The 27118-nt window shown below is 37.1% G+C and overlaps 2 protein-coding genes across 8 annotated transcripts in view; one reads left to right on the top strand and one right to left on the bottom strand.

Annotated features, from left to right (window-relative positions):
• The window catches only part of FAM149B1 (family with sequence similarity 149 member B1), an 81591-nt gene that overhangs the window by 34036 nt on the left and 20437 nt on the right, over positions 1 to 27118 (bottom strand). For 5 of the 6 annotated variants that reach the window (XM_045878055.3, XM_064594828.1, XM_045878056.3 and 2 more), the window contains exons 4-7: positions 18922 to 19064; positions 17999 to 18115; positions 5800 to 5967; positions 3425 to 3612 (exon numbers count right to left, since the gene is read on the bottom strand). In XM_045878055.3, the coding sequence (XP_045734011.1) occupies positions 3425 to 3612; positions 5800 to 5967; positions 17999 to 18115; positions 18922 to 19064 (616 nt within the window). Of the gene's footprint in view, positions 1 to 3424; positions 3613 to 5799; positions 5968 to 17998; positions 18116 to 18921; positions 19065 to 20433; positions 22002 to 27118 lie in introns of those variants that run through there. The other variant, XM_045878059.3, reaches the window with a different exon arrangement.
• Positions 1 to 27118, top strand: part of DNAJC9 (DnaJ heat shock protein family (Hsp40) member C9) — an 83061-nt gene that overhangs the window by 39763 nt on the left and 16180 nt on the right. The window contains exon 5 of one of the 2 annotated variants that reach the window (XM_064594831.1): positions 10163 to 10189. The exons of the other annotated variant lie outside the window; for it this stretch is intronic. Coding sequence (XP_064450901.1) covers positions 10163 to 10174 — 12 coding nt within the window. The 3' untranslated portion in view covers positions 10175 to 10189. Of the gene's footprint in view, positions 1 to 10162; positions 10190 to 27118 lie in introns of those variants that run through there. 2 annotated transcript variants of the gene reach the window in all.

The following is a 27118-nucleotide window of genomic DNA, read 5'->3' as shown; positions in this document are numbered from 1 at the left end:
TTGTGAAATAAGATTCCGAATTCAGTCTTTTCCATGTGGCTATCCAGTTGTTTAAGCACCATTTGCTGAAGGGACTATTCTTCTCCCATCCGGTGGTCTTGGCACCCTTGTTGAAAATCAATTGGCCATAGATGTGTGGGTTTATTTCTGGACTCTTGATCCTATTGATCTATATATATATCACTTATGCTGGTACCACACTGTTTTAGTTAATGTAGCTTTGTATCAAGTTTTAAAATCAGGAAGTGTGAAGTCTCATATTTTGTTCTTTTTTAGTATTATTTTGGAATTCACTCAACCTGTAAATCTATTTGGGGAGTATTGCCATCTTAACAATATTAAGTCTTCCAATCCATAAACATAGGATGACTTTCAATTCTTTAGGTCTTCTCTATTTTCTTACAATAATGTTTTGTAGTTTTCAGTGTAAAGTCTTACAGTTTCTTGGTTAAGTTTAATCCTAAGTATTTTATTCTTTTTGATGCTATTATAAATGAATTGTTCCCTTAACTTCATTTTCGATGGTTCATTGATAGAGGCTAGAAGAATTTTGAGAAGTATGATACAGAAAGCAAAAATTATCTTGAACAGACTTTGTAGAAATCTGGATTTGGAGGATGCTGTAGGGGAGGGTTTAGAAGGAAATAAGGAGCATGTTATTAGAAACTGGAAGAAAGGAGGTGCTTGTTATCTAGTGGAAGAAAGCTTAGTGAAATGGTCTTCTGTGGTCAAGTGGAAAGCAGGACTTTTAAGTGATGATTCTGGTTATGTAGCTAAGGAGATTTCCAAAGTGTGATTTTTTTTCTTGCTACTTATAATAAAACACGAGAGGAAGAGAAAGTGAAGAAAAAATTATTAAATATAAAGAAATCAATACTTGATGGGGCACCTGGGTGGCTCAGTTGGTTAAGCGACTGCCTTCGGCTCAGGTCATGATCCTGGAGTCCCGGGATCGAGTCCCGCATTGGGCTCCCTGCTCAGCAGGGAGTCTGCTTCTCCCTCTGACCCTCCTCCCTCTCACGCTCTCTGTCTCTCATTCTCTCTCTCACAAATAAATAAAATCTTAAAAAAATAAATAAAAAGAAATCAATACTTGATGATTTTGAAAATTCTGTATCTCTAGATGACAAAAGAGTTTAATGAAAGAAGGCTGTCGGACCCTCAAAATTCTACTGGCAAGAGGCATTCTGATAAAATTACTTAGCTGCCCACATGTGCTACATTTTATGAAAAAGGAAGGATGACTTAGAGGGTAAAACCAAGAGCCCAGGGTGCCTGAGTGGCTCAGTCAGTTAAATGTCTGCCTTTGGCTTGGGTCATGATCCTGGAGTCCTGGGATCGAGTCACACGTCAGGCTCCCTGCTTGGTGGGGAGTCTCCTTCTCCCTCTGCCCTCACCCCGCTCTCATGCTCTCTCACGTGCACGCTCTCTCTCTCAAATAAATAGGTAAAATCTTAAAACAAACAACAACAAAAACCAAGAGCCCAGAGGTTGGACCAGAGAGCTGAGAGGATTATTTCTAGGATTGGAACTCCCAGTATTTTCCCAACTGGACTTCAGAATTGCTGTGAACCTTTTCCTACCTTCCTTTTCTGCACATACACCCCTTATCTGGAATGTCTGTGATCCTTTCCCTGGCCCACTATTGTATGTTGGGTGTGTTGGGGTAAGGTAACTTTTCTCTAGGAGTGGAATTGCTGGATTATATAGTTAGATGTTTATATACCTGTGTATGTAGCCTTTAGTTTCACAGGTCTATAGATGGAAAGGAATTGTGCCCCAGTAACTTAATGTATTACATCCAGGGCCTGATTTAGATGATAATATTTTGGACTTCAGAGCCAATGCTATAATAAGATGGGTTTCTTGGAAGCCTTGGGAATTGAATATATTTTGCATGCGGGAGCACATGAGTCACTGAGGGCCAGTGGAAGGATTGTAATGGATAAACTCTAAGGTGGCCCCTCTGTGATTCTTACCTCTAGTAGTGCTCACACCTTTGTGGAATCTGCTCCCTTTGAGTGTGACTTGCTTCAGACCAAAAGATGATGGTAAAAATGATGAGATGTCACTCCCATGAATGTGTTATGTTATATAAGCTTCTGTTTTGCTAGCTGACTAGCTCTCAGTCTTTCTTGCTGGCTTTGAAGAGGAAAGCTGCTGTGACTCCTACAGCTACAAGAAACTAGATGCTTCTAAGAACACACAAAAGGGGAAGTAGATCCTTTCCTAGTTGAACCTCTACATGAGAACCTAGCTGTGGCCAACACCTTGATTGCAACTTTGTGAGATCCTAAGTAGAGGACTAGCTAAGCCATTCTTGGGACTTCTGACCCAAAATCTGTAAGATAATAAATGTGTGTTGTTTGAAACTGTTAAGTTTGTGATACATTTTTTTGTGTAACACAGAAAACCAAAACAATTCTTAAAAAGCTAAGAATACATTTAACCATATAATCAGACAATCCACTCCTAGAAATTTACCTAAGAGAAAAGGAAATGTATGTTCAAAAAACTCTTTAAAAAATTTTTTTTTTAGATTTTATTTATTTGACAGAGAGAGACACAGCGAGAGAGGGAACACAAGCAGGGGGAGTGGGGGAGGGAGAAGCAGGCTTTCCCACTGAGCAGGGAGCCCGATGTGGGGCTCGATCCCAGCGAAGGCAGACGCTTAACCGACTGAGCCACCCAGGTGCCCCAAAAAGCTTTTAATACAGTAACGTGCAGACCAGCTTTACATGTGCCAAACTGAAAACAATCCAAATGTCCATGAAAAGGTAAATGGATAAACAAATTATGAAACAATGGAATACTTGCTAGGAATAAATTGCTGACACACAATTACATGGATGAATCTCAAAATGATCATGCTGAATGAGGAAGCTGACAAAATAAATACCATGATTCCATTTATATGAAACTCTACAAAACAAAAACTAAACTATAGTGATAGAAAGCACATTTGTTGTCACTTGGAGATGGTAGATCAGGCATGGGCAGAAGGGAAGGATTACAAAGGTCATGAACTTTTGGGGGTGATGGATATGTTCATTATATTGACTGATTTGTGGTTTCATGTTTGTATACATAGGTGAATTTACCAAATTATACACTTTAAATATGAATGGTTTATTGTATATCAGTTATTCTTAAGTAAAGCAGTTTTTAAAATGTATTTGCCACTTGCACATGTTTTTTCTCACAAATAATTATACTCAAAGAAAACACAGTCTAGTCATCATAGAATGGGCCTTGTTACTCATCCACTCATTCTCAAAACTTTCTCAATATCTGTTAGTGTCTGTGGGAAATACAAATATGAATCTTTTACACTAATGAAGCATATAATCTGATAAGCTAGTTAGGCAGGCTTTGGAAATCATAAACAATTATTTTTTTATACTGTTTTCACAAAGATCCTTACCAGAAGCCAATCCCTCCCAGTGACTACGTGTCAGCTGCTCCATACAGCTCAGAACCTTGCTCCACACGTCGTCAAACACATGAGCAAGGACATCCTCTTTCATGCAGTAAAATGGAGCAATGGGAGGGTACCCTAATTTCTGTTTCTCTGGAGCCGCTTGTAATTTCTTTCCTTGAAACCCCTCTTCCCTGTAACAGAAGCAAATAAGACTTCATGATTATTCTTTACTGAGTGTTCACCACTGTCCTTTGTGCTTCTTAAGGAGTGTGAGTTGTGTGCCCTTTCCCACCACTGGCTCAACATATGTATGTTAGCAGATGTGCTAAGCCGCCTTGTGACCTAAGGGAGTTCTCAACAGAGGACACTGAATTTCCCTTTTTACTCCCACCTCACCCCACTACTCTGCCAAAAAAAAAAAAAAATAGAACAAGAAAAGAAGACTGAGACTCCCTGTATGTTTTTTAGCTTTAAACAGATAAACATTGTCAATTGTACAATAAGCTATGACAAGCATACAGAAATAATCTTTTTGTTGTAATTGGATACCATTTAGGTTAATATTAACATAACATCTAATAATGGGCATATAACTGTGCCGCATAAATACCTGAGGCAATGAATCATTAGGAAAGTAGTATACTTTTACTAATCCAAATAAACGTTTGGTAATTGGCTGGAAAGGGAAAGGAGGGAAGCCCAACAGCATAAGAAGCTACTCTGAGGCTCTTCTGGAGACCATGTATCTGTCTGTAGGCCAGAAACTCTCAGCTAGCCAAGTCTTCTCTTCTCTGTCAGGGAGTACCAATAGCCCCAGTATTTGGTGGGCAAAACTCTAACTGACAGACGTACTTACTATGATGAATGTATTATAAGTAAGACAAAGCAAATTCTGGAACACTTGAGGTACGAAGAAATATTTTAAGGCCTCTACACTGAAAATTATCCCTAGGGTAGCAGAGGTCTCAAGAATTAAATGGGAAGCTATAAGCAGGAAAGAAGGATGCTCAGATGTTTATACAGGGCAACTAAAGTCTTTCTCCTCTTCTCCTTTCCCCAAGAAGAGCTGGCCTGGCATTAAGTGGGGGAGAAGGCTGATTAGTATTAATTGTATTTAAATTTATGTTTCTTTTTATAGGAGATAACACTTTCATATGATGAAAAAAATTCAAATTATACAGAAGGAAATGTATGTATGTAGTGAAAAATAAGTTTATATCTCTATCCCGCAGTTACCATTCCCAGAAGCCAACATTATACTTTGGTCCAGAGAAATAGTTACATTATACACTGTGCTACACCTTGGTCTTTTACTTAACAATGTAACTGGCCCTTGATCCATATTAATACAGATCAATATGCCTCTTAAAAAATAGCTGCAAAGTATTCCATTGGATATACCATAGCATATCTAACTGGCCAGTTACTGACCAACCAGCCTTTTGTTTTTATAGTCAGTACTGCTTTAATATCCTTGTACGTAGTTCTTTGGCTACATGGCTATTATATCTGTAGGATAAATTCCTATAAACAGAATTATTGAGTAAAAGGGTATATGCTTCCAACTGGAAAGATACTGCCCACTTTCCTCTAAAGAGGAAAAATCTCCAGTGTTGGAAAATATATGCCTTTTTGTCCCATTCAAGGAATTATCAAACTTCTTTTTTTTTCTCTGCCAGTCTGACAGATAAAATAGTATCTCATTATAATTTTAATTTGCATTGCTAATTGTGAATGAGATTGAATTTTACTTCCTTTATTTAAAATCCATTTTCTTGGGGCACCTGGGTGGCTCAGTCAGTTAAGCGTCTGCCTTTGGCTCAGGTCATGATCCCAGGGTCCTGGGATCGAGTCCCTCATCAGGCTCTCTGCTCAATGAGGAGCCTGCCTCTTGCCTCTCCCTCTGCCCCTCCTCCCCGCTCGTGCTCTCTTGTGCACACTCTCTATCTCATTCTCTCAAATAAATAAATAAAATCTTTAAAATAATAATAATAAAATCCATTTTCTTGGGGCGCCTGGGTGGCTCAGTCTGTTCAGCATCCAACTCAGTTTCAGATGAGGTCATAATCTCAGGGTTGTGGGACTAAGACCCATGTAGGGCTCCACACTCAGTGCAGAAGGAAGTCTGGTACGTGAAAGCAATAGGAATTTGTATCAATTAAGCATATGAACTCTGGATACCTGAGAAGTAATAGGAAATAAATAACCAAGTGACATAAATCTAATTATAAGGTAATATTGGCAGTATACTTTATTTTTTCTAAAGTATATTGATTTAGGAAAATCAATATACTTTTTCTAAAGTATAGTTCTAAAATATATTGATATAATAAACAAAATAGGAGGGGAGTGAAAAGCTTGAAAGACATAATACTCACATATCAGTGTGGTCAAATGCTAGGTATTCCTCTATTATTCCTTCAGAGAAGATTACATAGTCTTCCTCTTCTCTTTCCATAGAATACAAGCTAGGGGATTTGGCAATGGAAGATGCTTTATGAGCATAAGAAGATGAAAAATGTAACTTCTTTCCCCTAATGCCAAATCTGGGAGGGGAAAAAGCAAATATTAATTATGTACAACATCAACAGTTCTTAGAGCAACTCAGTCATACAAGTTTCAGCTCAAAATCCATGGTCTTGCTGACACCTTTCTGAACTACTCTAAGCCTTAATATCTAGTATTTCTCACAACAGGAAGAATAAACACTAATCATAAACCTACTCTCCCTAGGTGTATTATGCAGTATTAAATACTGCTTGCTATCTTTTCAGATGCAACAGCTAGAGCTATAAGAAAAGTTTAAAAAAATCTAATAACCAGTCAGAATAGCTAGTATCAAAAAGACAAGAAATAACTAGTGTTGGGACGCCTGGGTGGCTCAGTCGGTTAAGCGTCTGCCTTCGGCTTAGGTCATGATCCCAGGGTCCTGGGATCGAGTTCCGCAGCTGGCTCTCTGCTCGGCGGGGAGCCTGCTTCTCCCTCTCCCTTTGCCTGCCACTCCCCCTGCTTGTGCTCTCTCTCTCTCTCTGACAAATAAAATCTTAAAAAAAAAAAAATAGTGTTGGCAAGGAGGTGGAGAAAAGGGAACCCTTGTGCACTGTTGGTGGGAATGTAAATTGGTGCAGCCACTATGGAAAATAGTACAGAGGTTCCTCAAAAAATCAAAATACTGGGGCGCCTGGGTGGCTCAGTTGGTTAAGCGACTGCCTTCAGCTCAGGTCATGATCCCAGAGTCCTGGGATCGAGTCCCGCATCGGGCTCCCTGCTCTGCAGGGAGCCTGCTTCTCCCTCTCCCACTCCCCCTGCTTGTGTTCCCCCTCTCGCTGTGTCTCTCTCTGTCAAATAAATAAATAAATAAATAAATCTTAAAAAAAAAAATCAAAATCCTATATGACCCAGTAATTCCACCATTATTTACCTGAAGAAAATAAAAACATTAATTTGAAAAGATATATGCACTCCTATGTTTACTACAGCATTGTTTACAATAGCCAAGATATGGAAGCAACCTAAGTATCCACAGATAGATGAATGGATAAAGAAGATGTAGTATATATACGCAATGGAATATTACTCAGCCATAAAAAGACTGAAACTTGCCATTTGCTACAACATGGATGGATCTAGAGGGTATAATGCTAAGTGAAATAAGCCAGACAGGAAAAGACAAATACCATATGATTTCACTTAAATTTGGAATCTAAAAACCAAGACAAATGAACAAACAAAACAGAAACAGACATAAATACAGAGGACAAACTGATGGTTGCTCAAGGGAATGGGATTGGCCAAAAAAGTAAAAGGTATTAAGAGGTATTAAGACTGCCAATTATGGAATAAGTTAGTCATGAAGTTGAGAAGTATGGCATAGGGAATGTAGTCAATAATACTGTAATAACTTTGGTGGCAGATAGTAACTACACTTAACGTGGTGAGCCTTTTGTAATGTATGTAATTGTCAAATGATTATGTTGTACACCTGAAACTAATATTTTATATTCAACTCTCCCTCAATTAAAAGTTAATGAAAAAATTAAGAATATTTATTAAGAATTACAACTTTCAGGTACCTCAGGAGGTTATATGCTTATTTCCAGTAACTCCATCATTGTCAAATGCATATTCCTTAAGGGCAGGATTTACTTTGGAGAAAGCCAGTCAAATCTGAGCAATAATTTTTTAAAATGGCTGTTTAACCAAATATTAGATTTAACCAATGTATATTTTGTGTTATTCTTCACACTTTTTTGTATCTTAGGTATTTTTTAATGGAAAAAAAGGAAATTTGTGGCACTTTTCAGCAAGACTAGTGGGAAAATCTTATTAGAAGACATTTTAGAAATATGAATTAGAAGCTTTAAAATAAATATACCTGTTGATTCATTCATTCAGTGATTTTCTTTGTAGGGATTTCCTTCAAGTATATGACCTACAAGATTTAGCTATAAAAATTATATTATAGAATTGTTTACAATTGCCAAATATGAAAACTAGCCCAACTGTTCCAAAATGCACAGTTGGGGATTGGTTGTTTAAATAATGGTATATTCATGCAATGGAACATTATGAGATCATTAAATTAATGTGGGAGAAAATGGAAGATGCCCACAATAAAATGGTAAGTATAAAAAGATTACAAATATGTAGTTTTATAAAACTATATACATATGTGGCAGAGAAAGCTAGATGCCCCCCAGTATCCATTCTCCCCTTCTTTCCTAGTAAATCATACCAACTTAATTCAGGAGAGCAATACATTCATCTCAAAGACTGCATTTTCCATTACCTTATAGTCAAATGTAACTAATGAGATATGAGCAGACTTGTTTTGTGGGATGCTAGGAAGGTTGTTTAAAGAGAAGTGGCTTGGCTGTAAGGAGTGCCCTTTTGCCCTTCTGCCTTTCCTTTCTGCTACCTGAGAAGTGTTTGGAACTCTTACCAGCCATCTTGGACCATGAAGAAGACTTACAGAAAAACATGCTGATTTAGCATGGTGTAGCAAAAAGATGAAAAGAGTCTAAGACCCTGAAAACACCATGCCACCACCATGCTACCTTTAGATACTATTCCTCCAGACTTCTTTTAAAACAGAAATAAACTAGGGGTGCCTGGGTGGCTCAATCAGTTAAGTGTCTTCCTTTGGCTCATGTTGTGATCCTCAGGTCCTGGGATTGAGTCCCACATCAGGCTCCCTGCTCAGCGTGGAGTCTGCTTCTCCCTCTCCCTCTGCCTTTCCCCCTGCTCCTGCTTGCTCTCTCCATCTCACTCTCTCTCAAATAAATAAATAAAACCTTTTTAAAAAAATAAAAATAAAACCAATAAACTTATGTAAGCCATTAAATAAAGTGTACAGTTCATAGGAAGTGGTTGGAAAGGTATGTGGCTAGACTGCAGAAATTTGTATATTAACTTGGGCTAATTGTTAGCAATAAAAAGTAAAGTTTTTTTTTTTAAAGATTTTATTTATTTATTTATTTGACAGAGAGAGTGAGTTAGTGAGAGCAGGAACACAAGCGGGGGTGTGGGAGAGGGAGAAGCATGCTTCCCGCCGAGCAGGGAGCCCGATGCGGGGCTCGATCCAAGGACCCTGGGACCATGACCTAAGCTGAAGGCAGACGCCTAATGACTGAGCCACCCAGGCACCCAGAAGTAAAGTTTTTAAGAAGGGGAATGACAATATCCTTGCTTTAGAAGATCGCTGTAGTGGGGTCCCTGGGTGGCTTAGTTGGTTAAGTATCTGACTCTTGATTTTGGCTCAGATCATGATCTCAGGTCACGAGATCTCCTGCATTGGGCTCCATGCTCGGTGAGGAGCCTGCTCAGGATTTTCTCTCTCCCTCTCTCTCTGCCCCTCCCCTCACCCCTAACCCCTGCTCCCTCGCTTGCTCTCTCTCTCTCTCAAAAAGAAAAAGAAGATTGCTGTGGTGCTGATGAAAAAGATAATGTACATCTGACTCTTGATTTCGGCTCAAGTCATGGTCTCATGGGTAGTGAGACTGCGCCCCATGTTGAGCTCTGCGCTCAGTGGGGAGTCTGTGAAGATTCTCTCCCTCTGCCCCTTCCCTGACTTCTGCATGCACACGCATGCACTCTCTCACTCTCTCAAATAAATAAATAAATCTTAAAAAAAAAAAAAAGATAATGTGGTTAGGAGGCTAGTACAAAAGATAAAACAAGAGCAGATAAGCTGATGGGAGTCTGGACCATAGCAGGAGGCACTCTGTATTTGGGGATGGAGAGACAGTAAGAGATGAGAAAAATTTGGAGAACCAACACATCTAAATCAGCTGGTATTACTGTTTATTAAAAGTCTCAAATTTGAGACTTAATGTTTTTTAAGTCTCTGTTCTGAAATTCTAAACAGTGATTCCCAAATCTAGCCAACAGATATATGACAATTCATGACAACATTTTTACTGATCTACACCAAAAGGAGGAAAATAAGGACAATGCCCAGGAAGACTGCCAAATCTCCTTTCTTGAAAAGGATTGTCCTTATTTTGAGATTATGTACTTCGTGCTTTTTTTAATGTTAATATGTCTTTTATAAAATAGTGATGTTAATTTTTGTTTTTGTTTTTGTTTTTACCATAACAAATTAAAAGCTGTCAAACCCATGTCAAATGCTGGATACCCAGTATTCCATGTGTTATTGTGCTGTTGTGTCATTCCATTTGTATTATTAACCAATCATTTCTTTAAAGTGGTAACTAATGGAATTTTTTTAAAAATTTAAAGATTTTGTTTTAGAGACAGAGTGTGAGCGGAGGGAGTAGCAGAGGGAAAGGGACAAGCAGACTCTGCAGTGAGCATGGAGCCGATGTGGGACTTGATCTCATGACCCTGAGATCATGACCTGACCTGAAACCAAGAGTTGGATGCTTAACCAACTGAGCCACCCAGGCGCCCTTTGGTTTTGTTTTTAAGTAAACTCTACACCCAACGTGGGGCTTGAAATCACAACCCTCCCCCCTCCCCCGCGATGAGGAGTCGCATGCTCTACCAACTGAGCCAGCCAGGCCCTGAAGATTTTTTTTTTAAGTCATCTCTACATCCAACATGGGATTGAACATATTTTGCTTAGTAAAAAAATAACTGTATTTTTTTAAATACATGTATTGCATGTATTGAGATGTTTTCTTGTGAGAGGAAAAAAATCATGGCACTTTATTCTTCTCCCACGTGCATAGAGGATAAAATGACTTTGCTAGGTGTTTTAAACAAAGAGTTTAATTTGGAACCAGTCCATCCAGATCTAAGCCTTCATGGAGGTAATCACTGCAAGACCCTCAAAGGTGGTTGAGAGGAACAAGTGGCCAAGAGCTCCTTCCTGACTAGGCTCTGAAAAGTACAATTAGCCACTCTCAACTCCATTTCAGGCCAACCTTATTATCCAGTGGAACTCGAGAAAGGACTGAACTAGAGGAAATTTACATGAAGGTGTGGTTTCATGATGCCAAAAAGAAGAAAACATAACGATATACTGGAAAGGAAACAAGACTGGATGAACTTGCCAGTAGAACTGAAATACCTCCATGGCTTTGGAGAGCTTCAGAAAACTCTTTATGTCTAAAAAAAAATCTGATTTGTAATGAGCTTAACTGGCCCTTGCATTTAGGATAGTTGTAAAAAAGAAATCAAATAAAATGAAAACAAAGGCTATAATTTATAGTGAGTGATACAAAGGAGGTAGGCTTAGGACAAACAGCAGCCATACCATACCACCTTAATGATTTTTATAAATTGTGGTAAAAAATATAACATTAAATTTTCCATTGTAACCATTTTAAACTGTATAGTTCAGTAGTGTTAAGTATATTCACATTATTATTGTGTAGCAGATTTCAAGAACTTTTTTTTTTAAGATTTTATTTACTTATTTGACAGAGAGAGTACAAGCAGGGGGAGCAGCAGAGGGAGAGGGAGAAGCAGGCTCTCTGCCAAGCAGGGAGCCGGTGGCGGGACTCGATCCCAGGACCCTGGGATCATTACCAGAGCCGAAGGCAGATGCTTAACCCACTGAGCCACCCAGGCGCCCTTCAAGAACTTTTTTATCTTGAAAAACTGAAACTCTAATAACCATTAAATACTAATCCCCTCCCCTGCTCCTGGCAATCACCTTTCTACTTTTTATGATTTTGACAACTCTAGATACGTGATGTGAGTGGAATCATACTGTGATTGTCCTTTTGTGACTGGCTTATTTTACTTAGCATAATGTCTTTGAGGTTCATCCATATGGTAGCATGTAACAGGATTTCCTTCCTTTTACAGCTACATACTATTTTATTGCACATACATATCACATTTTCTTTAGCCATTCATCTGTTGATAGACATTTGGGTTGTTTCCAGATATCCTGTCTATTGTGAATAATGGTGCAGTGAACATGGATATGCAAATATCTCTTTCAGATCCTGCCTTTTTTTGGGGAGGGGATATATATAGCTGGGAGTGGGATTGCTGGATCACATGATAATTCTATTTTTAATCTTTTAAGCAACTCCCATACTGTTTTTCACAGTGTCCACACCATTTTACATTTCCACTAAAAGTGCACAGAGGTTCCAGTTTCTCTGCATCTTTGCCAATACTTATTATTTTCTGCTCTGTTGATAGTGGCCATCCTGATGGATGTGAGGTGATACCTCATTGTGGTTTTGATTTGCATTTTTCTTATGATTAGTGATATTGAGCATCTTTACATAATATGCTTGTTGACCATATATGTATCTTTGCAGAATTGTGTATTCTAGTCCTTTGTTCATTTTTTAACTGGGTTCTTTTGTTGTTGTGGAGTTGCAGAAGTTCCCTTTATATCCTGGATATTAACCCCTTATCAGATATGTGATTTGCAAATATTCTCCTCCATTCCACAGGTTGTCTTTTCAGTGTATTGACTGTTTCTTTTGATGCTCAAAAATTTTTAAGTTTGATATAGTCCCATTTGTTTATTTTTGCCCTTGTTGCCTATGCTTTTAGTGTCATATCCAATAAATCATTGCCAAATCCAATGTCCTGAAGCTTTTCCCCTGTTTTATTCTAGGGGTTGTATAGTCTTAGGTCTTACATTTAGGTCTTTAATCTGCTTTGAGTTAATTTCTATATATGGTGCAAGGTAAGGTTCCAAATTCATTCTTTTGTATCTGGGTACCTAGTTTTCCCAGCACCATTTTTTTAAATTTAATTTTTATTTTTTTATTATGTTAATCACCATACATTACATCATTAGTTTTTGATGCAGTGTTCCATGATTCATTGTTTGCGTATAACACCCAGTGCTCCATGCAGAATGTGCCCTCCTCAATACCCATCACCAGGCTAACCCATCCCCCACCCTCTCCCCTCTAGAACCCTCAGTTTGTTTCTCAGAGTCCATAGTCTTTCATGGTTCGTCTCCCCCTCTGATTTCCCCCCTTTATTTTTCCCTTCCTACTATCTTCTTCTTTTTTCTTAACATATAATGTATTATTTGTTTCAGAGGTACAGGTCTGTGATTCAACAGTCTTACACAATTCACATTTTTTTTTTTAAGATTTTATTTATTTGACAGAGAGAGACACAGTGAGAGAGGGAACACAAGCAGGGGGAGTGGAGAGGGAGAAGCAGGCTTCCTGCTGAGCAGGGAGCCCGATGCGGGGCTCGATCCCAGGACCCTGAGATCATGACCTGAGCCAAAGGCTGATGCTTAACGACTGAGCCACCCAGGTGCACCCCCAGCACCATTTGTTGAAGAGTGTCCTTTCCCCATTGTGTAGTCTTGGCACACTTGTTGAAAGTCATTTAGTCATTTACACAAAGGTTTCTCTATTCTGTGCTCTCTACTCCTTTAGTGGTGTTCAAGGATTATAATTCTGCATATAGTCATACACTTTAACATCTTAGTAGGTATTATAGTTAGCTAATTTTTGCTGAGATACGTATTTAAACTAAAGGTAGACAGCTCTTTATGCTAAGTTGAAACAGTAAAGTGCATAATTTTTTTCAAGTGGAAATGTCCTTTTTTGTCTGTGTTTTCTCCTTATGCTGCCACCATCTTCTATTATTTTATGCTCCTTATGTGTCATGGTCCTTTTTTGCCTGTGTTTTCTCCTTATGCTGCCACCATCTTCTATTATTTTATGCTCCTGGAATTCCATTTTGGCCTAGACACCAATATTTGTTTTGATTGATAACATTGTTTTGCAACCATAATATCAATGTATACATTAATTCATTTTCATATCATTTGGTATCATATAAATATGTTATGCTTTAATTTAGTAAAAAAAACATTGCATACAGGCGCCTGGGTGGCTCAGTCCGTTAAGCGTCTGCCTTCGGCTCAGGTCATGATCCAGGGTCCTGGGATCGAGTCACGCGTGGGCTCCCCTGCTCAGCGGGGAGTCTCCCTTCTCCTTCTGCCTCTGCCTCCTGCTCTGCCTACTTGTGCTCTATCTCTCTGTCAAATAAATAAAATCTTAAAAAAAAACCAAAAAACATTGAATGCTAACCATGTTGTAATCACTGTGCTACGTGTTAAGAAATACAAAGAAGAAAATACTGTATTTTTGTCTTTTTTATTGTACCACTCTTCTCTGGCCCAAGAACTCAAGAATAGAAACTGGACCAAATACCTGTTTTAGTACATTTGACACCTTAAAGAAAGCCAGTTGGGAGGATTAATGAATAAGAGAGAGAATGACAGAAGACAGTGATAGAGATATAGGCTTAAGTCAGCTTATGATATAATTTTACATTTTTATCTTAAATTCAGTGGGAAGCTATTGAAAATTTTTAAGAGGGAGACAGAAAGGATCAACCCTTATTTTTTTTTAAAGATTTTTAAAAATTTTATTTATTTGAGAGAGAGAGAGAGCAAAGAGGAGAGGCAGAGGGAGAGGGAGAAGCAGACTCCCCACTGAGCAGGGAGCCCGAAGCGGGGCTTGATCCCAGGACCCTGGGACCATGACCTAAGCCAAAGGCAGACGCTTAACTGACTGAGCCACCCAGGCACCACAATCAACCCTTAATCTTAAAAGGAAAATCTGATATAATGTTGAATGGCAAGAATGGATATAATTTGAAATATTTTTGTAGAAAGTCTCAGTCATTTATAAACCTAATTTTATGGTAAATTGATTTGTTAAACTGAAAAAAAAATCAAAATTAATTCATATCACATTTTTCCATACCTCCTACAGCAAAAAGTGGTAAAATAGCAGCAGCACCAAGTTACAGACCTTCACTACCCAAATTTTCAAGGATTAGCCTCTCAACAGAAACAGTTCTCCTTAAATTTCAGCTCATTCTTTGTCTTGAAGAAAAAATTAAAGATGGGCCTGGAACATCCTGCTGTAACCACAAGGCAAGGATACAGTCAAAACAAAAACAAAGGAACTAGCTTGACATGGCCAAGTTGTAACAATTTGAGCATCAATAATAATTATGATTAATTAAAATATATAAATATTTTTATTTATTTTATTTTATTTTTTTAAAGATTTTATTTATTTACTCATGAGAGAGAGAGAGAGGCAGAGGCAGAGGGAGAAGCAGGCTCCCCGTAGAGCAGGGAGCCCAATGCAGGACTCGATCCCAGGACCCTGGGATCATGACCTGAGCCGAAGGCAGACGCTTAACCGACTGAGCCAAATGCTCTGAGTTCAAATGGTACTCAAGAAAATAACACATATGGACAAAGTAGTGGTTATATGAAAGTAAATATCATGGATTATATTTGTTATTGCTTTCCATAAGCAGTGGTATGCTAATAAAGCTGGATAATTTGTTTCATCTAGGTATATGTCTGTGTATGAAGTATAGATAGATGTTCATCTGTATCGTAAATGAAAGTAATAATTGAAAACTGTAAGCAAATAGTCCAGAAAAGCAAATCCAAAAACAAGAAGGGCTTATCAGGAGTGGGGTAGCAAGTGGAAAGGAAAGAAAGGAAGTTTACAGTATGTTGCAGAAAGATTTAGTCAGATATCCTAAAAAAAGAGGGGCTAAATTGCTCAGGCTTGATTACTTATTTCCTTGGAGATGAGTGTCTAAGTGGAACTACTACTTATAAAATAATAAGGCATATATAAATTTTATCCTACATCAGGTAAATATATTAATGACATGACATGGGTTATGTAATTTTGGTCAGTAAGAATTAAAGAATGTGTCATTTCTGTGGAAGACATTAGTTTGTAAAAATCTGGAAGTTATATAAAAAGAGTAAACTTAAAAAGGCTTATTGATGTAATACATGAAGTTTAAATTTAAAAAGAAAGCTCAGCCTAGTGATAAGAAACTTGAATTTAAATCCTTTGAGAAAAGTAAACAAATCCCATTCTCTGACTTATTTAGTTGATAACCCAGGTCCTGTAATCATAACTGGCCCAATGCAGTAATGTTTTACTTTGTGGTCTTTTGAAATGACTCCAAGTCCAAAAAGGCATCAAAACTACTGCTACTAAAACTCTTAGAAGGTGATTCAAATAAGTAAAACTACAGTCTTGGGAAAAAAATGAGGAATAACAACAACAACAAAATTAAAACAATGATGTTTTACAATAGATTTAAGGGTAAACATAAGTTTTGAAATAATCCTATTTAGGTTTTTAAAAAATGTTTTTATTTAAATTCCAGTTAGTTAACATACAGTGTGATATTAGTTTCAGAAGTACAGTATAGTGATTCAACACTTCCATACGTCACCTGGTGCTCATCACAAAAGCACTCCTTAATCCCTATCACCTATTTCACCCATCCCCCACCAACTACCCTTTGGTAACCATCAGTTTGTTCTTTATAGTTAAGAGATTGTTTCTCTTTGTTTTGTTTTGTTTTTTAAATTCCACATATGAGTGAAATCATATGGTATTTGTCTTTTTCTTAGTTCACTCAACATTATACTCTCTAGATCCATCCATGGCAAGATTTCATTCCTTTTTATGGTTGAGTAATATTCCAGTGTGCGTGTATGTGTGTGTGTGTGTGTGTGTGTGTGTGTGTACCACATCTTCCTTAGCCATTCATCAGTTGATGGACACTTGGGCTGTTTCCATAAGTTGGCTATTATAGATAATGTTGCTATAAGCATCAGGGTGCATGTATCCCTTTCAATTAGTAGTTTTGTATTCTTTGGGTAAATACTTAGTAGTATGATTGCTAGATCATAGGATAGTTCTATTTTTAACTTTTTAAGGAAACTGCATACTGTTTTCCAGGGTGGCTGCTCCAGTTTGCATTCCCACCAACGGTGCAAGAGGGTTCCCCTTTGGGCGCCTGGGTGGCTCAGTCAGTTGAGCGTCGGCCTTCGGCTCGGGTTATGATCCCAGGGCCCTGGGATCGAGCCCCGCATCAGGCTCCCTGCTCAGTGGGGAGTCTGCCTCTCCCTCTCCCTCTGGGCTTAATCCCAGGACTCTGGGATATTGACCGCAGCCAAAGGCTCAACCGATGAGCCACCCAGGTGCCCCCTTTAATCTATTTTGAATTTATTTTTGTGTATAATGTAAGAAAGTGGAATAATCCTATTTAGGTTTATTTTGCTGTTGTTTAAAGAGTTTGAGGAGGTATTCAAAAGAATTAGCTATTTTAAATAATATACTGATTACCCAATTTAGGCTAATAAACTAATAGCACTTTAATTTCTGTAAAGAAATTAAGTTGTAATTAATATTATGTTTAAGAAATCACTTTTCAAAATTTTTTCAAAAAATCTTTATTTTTTTAAGATTTTATTTATTTATTTGTCAGAGAGAGAGAGAGCACTAGCACAAGGAGGGGGAGTGGCAGGCAGAGTGAGAAGCAGGCTCCCCACAGAGCAAGGAGCCCGGTGCAGGACTTGATCCCAGGGCCCTGGGATCATGACCGGAGCCGAAGGCAGATGCTTAACCGACTGAGCCACCCAGGCATCCCTCAAAAAATCGTTAAAATGGGGCGCCTGGGTGGCTCAGTCGTTAAGCGTCTGCCTTCGGCTCCGGTCATGATCCCAGGGTCCTGGGATCAAGCCCCGCATCGGGCTCCCTGCTTGGTGGGAAGCCTGCTTCTCCCTCTCCCACCCTTGCTGCTTGTGTTCCTTCTCTCTCTGTCTCTGTCTGTCAAATAAATAAATAAAATCTTTAAAAAAAAAAAAATCGTTAAAGTGTGTTTCTCAGACCCCTAAATTTTTTTAACCCAGTCTATCTACACTTTATTTCAAGAAGGAAGTGCCTGTATTTATATATATATATATAAAATATATATATAATTTATATACATAAATTTATATATATAATTTTATATATATATATTTTAAATTATATATATTATATATATATATATAAATACAGAGATAGAGATGGATCTGAATAACAAAATATCAAATAACAAAATAACAAAAATATCCTTAAACCCTAGGGAATATCTTACTACTTTTCGAACAAAAAATTATATAACAAAATTCTTATATGTACAAAAACTATAGTCAATCTTAACAGAATTTTCTGTGCTTTATTAAATACCAACAAGTAAAAAATTTTTTAATCCCCTAGTATAACTGGCAGAATATAACACTTGCACATTTGGATACATAAATACTTACATATTAGAAATACTTACATAGTAGAATCTCTTTCTTGAGAAAGTGTTGCCTCATGTGAAGCTGAAACAACAGAAGGGGATCTAGGATACAGCCCATAACTTTCACTTGGAGTGATTATTTGCCTACCCAGAATCCTTCAAAATGAACAACATAAAGAGACAATTAAGCACCTTCACCTGTCATTCATACAAAATGTAGGTATTTTAGAACAAATTTGCTGGCTCTATATAAAAGTCCAGTACGTACTTAGTCTGATACTGATTAAGAATAATTCTTGAGAGAAAATGTGAATCCAGAGTCTTATTAGAGGTATAGCTCTCTTCCAAAGAATGGAGATGGAAAAGATAAAACTATAGCCTCCCACTGTTGAAAAAAATCCAAGGAAACTGAGCAAACATTTGTAATTTTCCCTCCATCCTCTATAATAATCTTCATTAAATCTGCCAAAATGGATGAAAGCCAGGCCAAATTAGTGAAAAGTATGAATTATATTCTTAAGAACATGATACTTCATAAATTTTAAGTATAAATTTTAAGTCGTAAGTACAGTAATGTGGTTTCTGGGGAAAGTTTCCTAACAGCTTATGTCTGCTTTCAAGTATACATAAGAATTTTCTTGTAGACAACAGTGTAAACAAATACATTTTCTGACCCTCTTGCTCAAAAGAAGAGCTGTTTGTACAGCTACAGTACACAGATCTCAGCTACTGGAATAGAAATTGTTTTACTCAATTAGGACAACATAGTGGTAGTTATGAAAACTCCAAGAAACTTCCCTCAACTTGAATTTTCTCTCAACTGAGTCTGTACCCCATGTGGCCTTATTTACATTCATTAAAACCAAGCCTATAAAGATTTCAGAATAGAAGCTTTTTTGGATATCTGCTTTTCAAGTCTTAGTGTCAGCCATGAATACAAGCCAACCACAGGGCTTCAGTACCTGAGGTGAGGAAAGCTACATGTCCATTGTTGGCACTCTTCTTGTAGACTCGTAGTATGCACACTCAACTTCTGCTCATACAGGAGCTCATCAATGGCTGTGAACATTGCCTGGACTTTTTCAGTGGCATTTTGATCAAGTTCCTAGAAGAAAATACCACACCAAAATATTTAGGTGACCTTTTAAAATCATAAAGGTTGAAAGCAATCAAATTTTGTTTTCAATATTTAATCCATTTGAAATACTGCTGAATTTCCATGAAAGAAAAGTTAGTGAATTTTTATGTCTTATACTATTCAGATTTCCTTTCTATTCCTATTTAAAAAAATTTATAGAAATACCTACTTTTTTTAAAGTAACATTTTCTTCATCATAAAAATACTATGTTTATTGTAATCATTTTGAAAGATCCAGTAAAGTATGAAGAAAAAATTAAAATTACCAATAATTCTACCAAATATAATGATTGCTAATTTTAGTATAATTGCTTGGTTCCAGTATTTTTTTAGAGCTGAAGATAGACAGTCAATCCTATACATTTGACTCTTGAACAACATGAGGCTTAGGGGTGCTGACCACCATCTCCCCCCACACACACAGTCAAAAATCCATATATAACATTTGAGCCTCCAAAAACCTAACTACTGATAGTCTACTGGTGATTGGAAGCTTTACCAATATCCCATATTTTATATATGTATTACATACTTTATTCTTATAATAAAGTAAGCTAAAGAAAAGGTTATTAAGAAAATCATAAAAGAAAATACATTTATAGTACTGTACTGTATTGAAAAAAATCCACATAAAAGTGGACCCTCACAGTTCAAACCTATGTTGTTCAAGGGCCAAGTGTATATGTATTACTTTATAGTCTGTATTTTTCAGTTGACAGTTTAGGTTATGTCCCTGCCCTCTATAATTCTTAGCAGCAGCCATAGGGATGGCTATAAAATGTAAATCTGATCATATTATCTGATTTTCTGCTTACCCTCTACTTCATCTGTATTTATGCACCCTTTTATATTCTGGTGGAAGAAAAGTTAAATCTTTTTCATTTTTTAATTTTTTTTAAGATTATTTATTTATTTGAGAGAGAGAGAGAGAGAAACAGCATTAGAGGGGAGAGGGTCAGAGGGAGAAGCAGACTTCCCGCTGAGCCAGAAGCCCAATGTGGGACTTGATCCCAGGACTCCGGGATCATGACCTGAGCCAAAGGCAGTCGCCCAACCAACTGAGCCACCCAGGCACCCGAAAAGTTAAATCTTTTTTAAAAGTATAAGAAATCTGTATTTTCACTCCAAGAATGAAAATCAACTTCTACCCAATTAAAAAAGGTTTGCTAAATAGATACGAAGTTTAACTTTAAAGACTGTTGACCTTAAAAAGAACAAGAGTCAGCTATTTTACAAGCAAAATGAGCTTATTTGGGAATAGCAGAGAAGTGGAACTGGGGACAAGCAAACTTATGGTGAACCATAGGCAAGTCCAGAAAAGAGGAAAGGGGCTTACTTTTATAGGTGAAAGGAGGAAGCTAGAAGGGGCTGTTATGGCTTCTCATTGGTTGAGTGTGGTGGTTTCTCTCATGGGCTGGGCTGTTGCTGGGTAGGAAGAAATTCTTCCTTCCTTCTGTTAGGGTATATAAAGTAGGCTTCTTCCTGTTGGGGAATGTGAGTTACGGCTTCTTATGGAGGAAGGTAGTGTGTGAGAGATCTCCTTTTAGGGCTTCCCAACTCCATGTTTAATGGCATTTATTTATTTTCACAAGACTCAACACAAATAATCTTCCTAAAAATTTCTTACTGTTTTCAAGCTCCTGGGGGTATAATGGGATTTTACTAGTCTCAGTGAAATTTGTTATTTTTTTTTTCACGGAGGGTCAAAGTTTGTTATTAGCGATGAGAATGGGATAATGTTGAGAAAGAAGTGACTAAGCACAATCTCTTCGCAAGATATCTTTTTTTTTTTTTTTTTTAACTCCAGTATAGTTAACAACAGTGCTATATTAGTTTCAGGTATACAATACAGTGATTCAACAATTCCATACATCACCCTGTGCTCATCATGACAAGTGCAGTCCTTAATCTCCATTACTCTTTCACCCATCCCCCAGCCACCTCCCCTTTGGTAACCATTTTTGTTCTCAATAGTTAGGAGCCTGTTTCACTAATTTGTCTTTTTTTTTTTCTATTAAATATTTATCTACTTAAATACTGTTCTTCTTCTTCTTGGTATTTGCCTGTTATAACTCTTTCCATTCCTTTATTTTCAACATTTGGGTGTCATTCTGTCTTTGACACATTTATTTAAATAGCATGTAGCTGGAACTTTAAAATCCAATTTCAGAGTTTCTGTCTTTTATTAATAGGTAAATTTTATCCACTTTTACTTATTGTAATGTGCAATATTTGGACTTACTTCTATCATTTATTTTGTGTTTGTATTATCCTTCTTTTTCTTGCGTTTTTTATTCTCTTTTCCTTCTGTTACACTGTTTTCCTTATTTTCCCTATTAATTTGGAAGTTATTCATTATGTTTATATTCTATTTGTAGTTATACTTAAAATTTTAGCATCCATACTTCTTTATTTTTCTAACAAAGTCTAATGTTTTTTAGGATTTCTGTCTTCCACTGAAACAGAGCAAGAACTTTGATCATTTCACAATATATACATATATCAAATTATTATATTGTATGTCTAAAACTAATATAAAGTTATATCAATCAGATCTCAATTTTTTAAAATACGGGGAAAAAGGAGAACAAAGATATGAGCCATGTTGTATGAGGATAGAATCCACAGAATTTGATGACTGATTTGATGAAAGAGTTGGTTAATGAAGATGAATATGAGCCTCTATGCTGGGTGATAGAAAGGATGATGCTAGTAATAATAGTGAGCATTCATCAAATAAGCTATCCTTAACTGAGAATCTCAGTGGTCTTTATAGTAAGTAACCAATCGGTACCATATCTTTTTGTGTTTAACTTTTTATCTTGGAGTAATTTCAGACTTAGTATTAGGTATCTTTAAAGTAGGAGAGGTAGGGGTGCCTGGGTGGCTCAGTCGTTAAGCATCTGCCTTCAGCTCAGATCATGATCCCAGGGTCCTGGGATTGAGCTCCGCATTGGGCTCCCTGCTCCGTGGGAAGCCTGCTTCTCCCTCTCTCACTCCCCCTGCTTGTGTTCCCTCTCTTGCTGTGTCTCTCTCTGTCAAATAAATAAATAAAATCTTTAAAAAAATAAAATAAAGTAGGAGAGGTGAACACTTGGGACTTCTCAGGAAACACTCTTAGCAGTCTTTTTCAAGCTTTAGGACCATGTGGATCATGAAATCAATATAAAATATTATTAAATAATACCCCCCAAAAGTGAAATAGAATAAAGCAGAACAGACTGTATAATATAATAGTATTACTCACATAAAGGTTATTACTTTATGGAACTTTGTCATCTGTTTTACGTACACACAGTGAGTCAACTACATGTCTGTGTCAACTACATGTCAACTATATGTCTTAGTATGAGTTGCAGTTTTAAAAGTTTGATGCCACCGATCTAGACACAGCCCAAGAAGCCATTTTTCTAGTGGAAACCCTCCCTACTTCAGTTTACAGGATTAGAGTATTGACTGGAACAAAAAGGGATATAGGGGCTTGAGGCATCTTTCATCACTTTGACAATGAATGACAATCCAATTATGTAAAATACATTTTTTAAAAAGGAGTTTGATATGCATTAACTTCCCTCTAGTATTTTTCATGTTTTATTTCGAATTTTATTTTTTTTAAAGATTTTATTTATTTGTTTGACAGAGAGAGACACAGCGAGAGGGAACACAAACAGGGGGAGCGGGAGAAGCAGGCTTCCCGCTGAGCAGGGAGCCTGATGCGGGGCTCAATCCCAGGATCCTGGGATCATGACTTGAGCCGAAGGCAGACACTTAACGACTGAGCCACTCAGGCGCCCCTTGAATTTTAGTATTTATTTGTTTTTTTTTTTTTTTAATATTTAATGGAGTTTGGGGTGCCTGGGTGGCTCAGTTGTTAAGCGTCTGCCTTCAGCTCAGGTCATGATCCCAAGGTCCTGGGATCAAGCCCCACATCGGGCTCCCTGCTCTGCGGGAAGTCTGCTTCTCCCTCTCCCACTCCCCCTGCTTGTGTTCCCTCTCTCGCTGTCTCTCTTTCTGTCAAATAAATAAATAAAATCTTAAAAAAAAAACTTCATTAAATATATATATATATATTTTTTAAGATTTTATTTATTTGACACAGAGAGACACAGCAAGAGAGGGAACACAAGCAGGGGGAGTGGGAGAGGGAGAAGCGGGCTCCATGCTGAGCAAAAAGCCCAGTGTGGGACTCGATCCCAGGGCCCTGGGATCATGACCTGAGCTGAAGGCAGATGCTTAACGACTGAGCGCCCCAGTATTAGTGTTGTTTTTTAACACATAAGATGTTATCTGTTTTAGTAACTACTTAGATTTACCAATATGCTTTTCCAATTACTTTGCTTTCTGGTGCTTTGTGTATCCCATTCCTTTCTTCTGCCCTTTTCTTCTTGGTATAATCTATCATTTAATAGTTCTCTCAGTGTATATATATGGATGGGAAACTCTTTTTCCACAGACGTTTAAAATGTTTATATTTTCTCAAAGTCCACTGAGAAACAAACTGAGGGTTCTAGAGGGGAGGGGAGTGGGGGGATGGGTTAGCCTGGTGATGGGTATTAAAGAGGGCACGTTCTGCATGGAGCACTGGGTGTTATACGCAAACAATGAATCATGGAACTCTACATCAAAAACTAATGATGTAATGTATGGTGATTAACATAACATAATAAAAAAAATGTCTTTATTTTGCCTTCACTATTGAATGCTAATATATCATATTTATATATCTTATCATATATGATATTCATATATATATATTACATACACACACACATATATACATACAACTTAGCACTACCACCAGAAATGTGTGAGCATTAAATTTTGCTCCACAACCTGGCTAAAAGTAGGTACTGTCAGTCTTCTTAGTTTTAGCAATTTTAGTGTGAAGTGGTGCATCATGACAGTTTTAAATTTGCATTTCTCTGATGATTAATGATACTGAGCATCTTTCTATATTCTACTTGGTTATATATATATATATATATATATATCTTCTTTCATGGAGTTCAAGTCTTTCGCCCATTTTTTTCAACTGCTTTGTCTTCTTAATATAGAATTTTTAAGTTTTGGATACAAGTCCTTTGTCAGGTATATGTACTATTGCAAATATTTCCTCCCTATCTGTGGCTTATCCTTTCATTCCCTTGATGGTATATTTGAAAGCACAAAAGATTTTAATTTTGATGAAGTCAAATTTATCCATTTTTAGGCTTGTGCTTTTGGTGTGTCATATCTGTGTACTGTTGTCTTGCAGGTTTTCTCATATTTTTTCCTAAAAGATTGACAGTTTTTCTCTTAAATTTATTTTTTTTTTAAAGATTTTATTTATTTATTTGACAGAGAGAGAGAGAGGCAGTGAGAGAGGGAACACAAGCAGGGGGAGTGGGAGAGGGAGAAGCAGGCTTCCCGCCGAGCAGGGAGCCCGATGCGGGGCTCGATCCCAGGACCCTGGGATCATGACCTGAGCCGAAGGCAGAAGCTTAATGACTGAGCCACCCAGGCGCCCCTGCTCTTACATTTAGATTTATAATTTTGAGTAAATTTTCTATGTGATGTGAGTTAAGAATCTAATTTCATCTTTTTGCATATGGATATCCAATTGTCTCAGCAATATTTATGGGGAAAAGATACTTTCCCTATTGAATTGCCTTGACATCTTTGTCAAAAATCGATTGACTCTAAATGTAAGGGTTTATTTCTGGATTACCAGTTCTGTTCCATTGATCATTATGCCTATCCTTATGTCAATACCACACTGTTTTGATTATAGCACCATTTTATTAAGTTTTGAAATATGATAGTGTAAGTCTTCTAACTTTCTTCTTTTGTACAAGTTTTGTGCTGCTTTTAGTTTATCCCTTATGTTCTATTGTGAATTAAATTTATTTTTTTATTTTCATTTTCAGAGTTGTTCATGTACTAATGTGTGTAGAAAGATTTTTAAATTTAGATACAATTCATATACCATGAAATTCATCTTTTTAAAGTGTGCAAGTTAGCGGTTTGGGGTATATTTCCAGTGGTTTGTAGTATATTCACAATTGTGCAACCATCACCAGTATCTAATCCCAGAAAATTTCATCACCCTGAAAAGAAACCTCCATTTCTCTTTCTACCCAGTCAAAACTAACCTACTTTTTGTCTCTGGATATGCTCTTCTGGACATTGCTCATAAATGGGAGTCATATAATACATAGCCTTTTGTGTTTGGCTTCTTTCAGTGAACCTGTTTCTAAGGTTCATCCATAGTATAGCATGTATTAGTACTTCTTTCCTTTTTATGGCTGGATAATATTCTTTTTTTTTTTTTAAAGATTTTATTTATTTGTGAGAGAGACAATGAGAGACAGAGAGCATGAGAGGGAGGAGGGTCAAAGGGAGAAGCAGACTCCCCGCTGAGCAGGGAGCCCTATGTGGGACTCGATCCCGGGACTCCAGGATCATGACCCGAGCCGAAGGCAGTCGCCTAACCAACTGAGCCACCCAGGCGCCCTGGCTGGATAATATTCTATTATGTAAACATGCCACATTTATAATTGATTTTTGTAAATTGATCTGATATACTGTGACCTTCCTGAAGTTATTTCTTTGTTCTAGCAGATTTTGTGGGGGCAGAAAGAGTGTGACCTCTTCAGGATTTTTTACATCATGTCATCTGAATGAAGACAGTTTTATTTAGTCTTTTCCAATGTGGATGCTTTTCATTTCCTTATATTATCTTATTGCACTGACTAGAACCTCCAGTACAATGCTGAATAAAAGTGACAAGTGGAACTGGGTATTTACCCAAAGATTATGAAAACACTAATTCAAAAAGATATATGCACCCCTATGTTTACTGCAGCATTATTTACAATAGCCAAGATATGGAAGCAACCCATGTGTCCATCTATAGATGAGTGGATAAAGAGATATATATATATATATATATATATATATATATATATATATATATATATATATATATATCTCCTATACACACACACACACACACACAGGAATATTACTCAGCCATAAAAAAGAATGAAATCTTGCCATTTGCAAAAATGGATGGATCCATGGATGGATCTAGAGAGTATAATGCTAAGTGAAATAAGAGAAAGACAAATACTGTATGATTTCACTCATATGTGAAATTTAAGAAACAAAACAAAGAAAAAAAAGGACAAACCAAGAAACAGACTCTTAACTATAGAGAACAAACTGATGGTTACCAGAGGGGAAGTAGGTGGGGGTATGGGTGAGATAGGTGAAGCAGATTAAGAGTACACTGATGATGAGCACTGAGTAATTGTAGAAATTGTAGAAATACAACTGATTTTTTATATTGACTTTATATCTTGTGGCCTTGTTGAACTCTATTAGTTCTAATAGTGAGTTTTGTTTGTTTTATGGATTCTATAGAATTTTTTGCACACAGAAATTTGTAATGTCTTTGTCTGGCTTTGGTAGCAGGGTAATACTGGCTTCATGGGATGAGTTGGGAAGTATTCTTTCCTTTATTTTCTGAACAAGTTTATGAAAGATAGTTATTATGTATTCTTTTAAGTACTTGGTAGAATTTACCAATGAAGCCATTTATGCCTGGGTTTTTCTTTGTAGGAAGATTTTTAGCTACTAATTTAATTATTATGGATCTATATGGATTTTTTGTTTCTTTTTGAGTCAGTTGGGCAATTGTGTCTTTCTAGAAATTTGTCAATTACATTTAAATTATCTAATTTCTTGGCATGAAGTTTCTTATTACATACCCTTAGTCCTTTTCATTTTTTTTTTTAAAGGTTTTATTTATTTATTTGAGAGAGAGAGAATGAGACAGAGAGCACGAGAGGGAAGAGGGCAGAGGGAGAAGCAGACCCCCTGCTGAGCAGGGAGCCCGATGTGGGACTCAATCCCAGGATCCTCCAGGATCATGACCTGAGCTGAAGGCAGTCGCTTAACCAACTGAGCCACCCAGGCGCCCAGTCCTTTTCATTTCTTTTTTTTTTTTTTTAAAGATTTTATTTGAGAGAGAGAGAGAG

Source organism: Mirounga angustirostris, unplaced genomic scaffold, assembly GCF_029215605.1.
Source record: "Mirounga angustirostris isolate CCGP_5_RB_7025 unplaced genomic scaffold, mMirAng1.0.hap1 SCAF_6, whole genome shotgun sequence".
NCBI lineage: Eukaryota > Metazoa > Chordata > Mammalia > Carnivora > Phocidae > Mirounga > Mirounga angustirostris.
The sequence above is the reverse complement of the archived record's forward strand: the minus strand, read 5'-3'. Positions and strand labels throughout refer to the sequence as shown.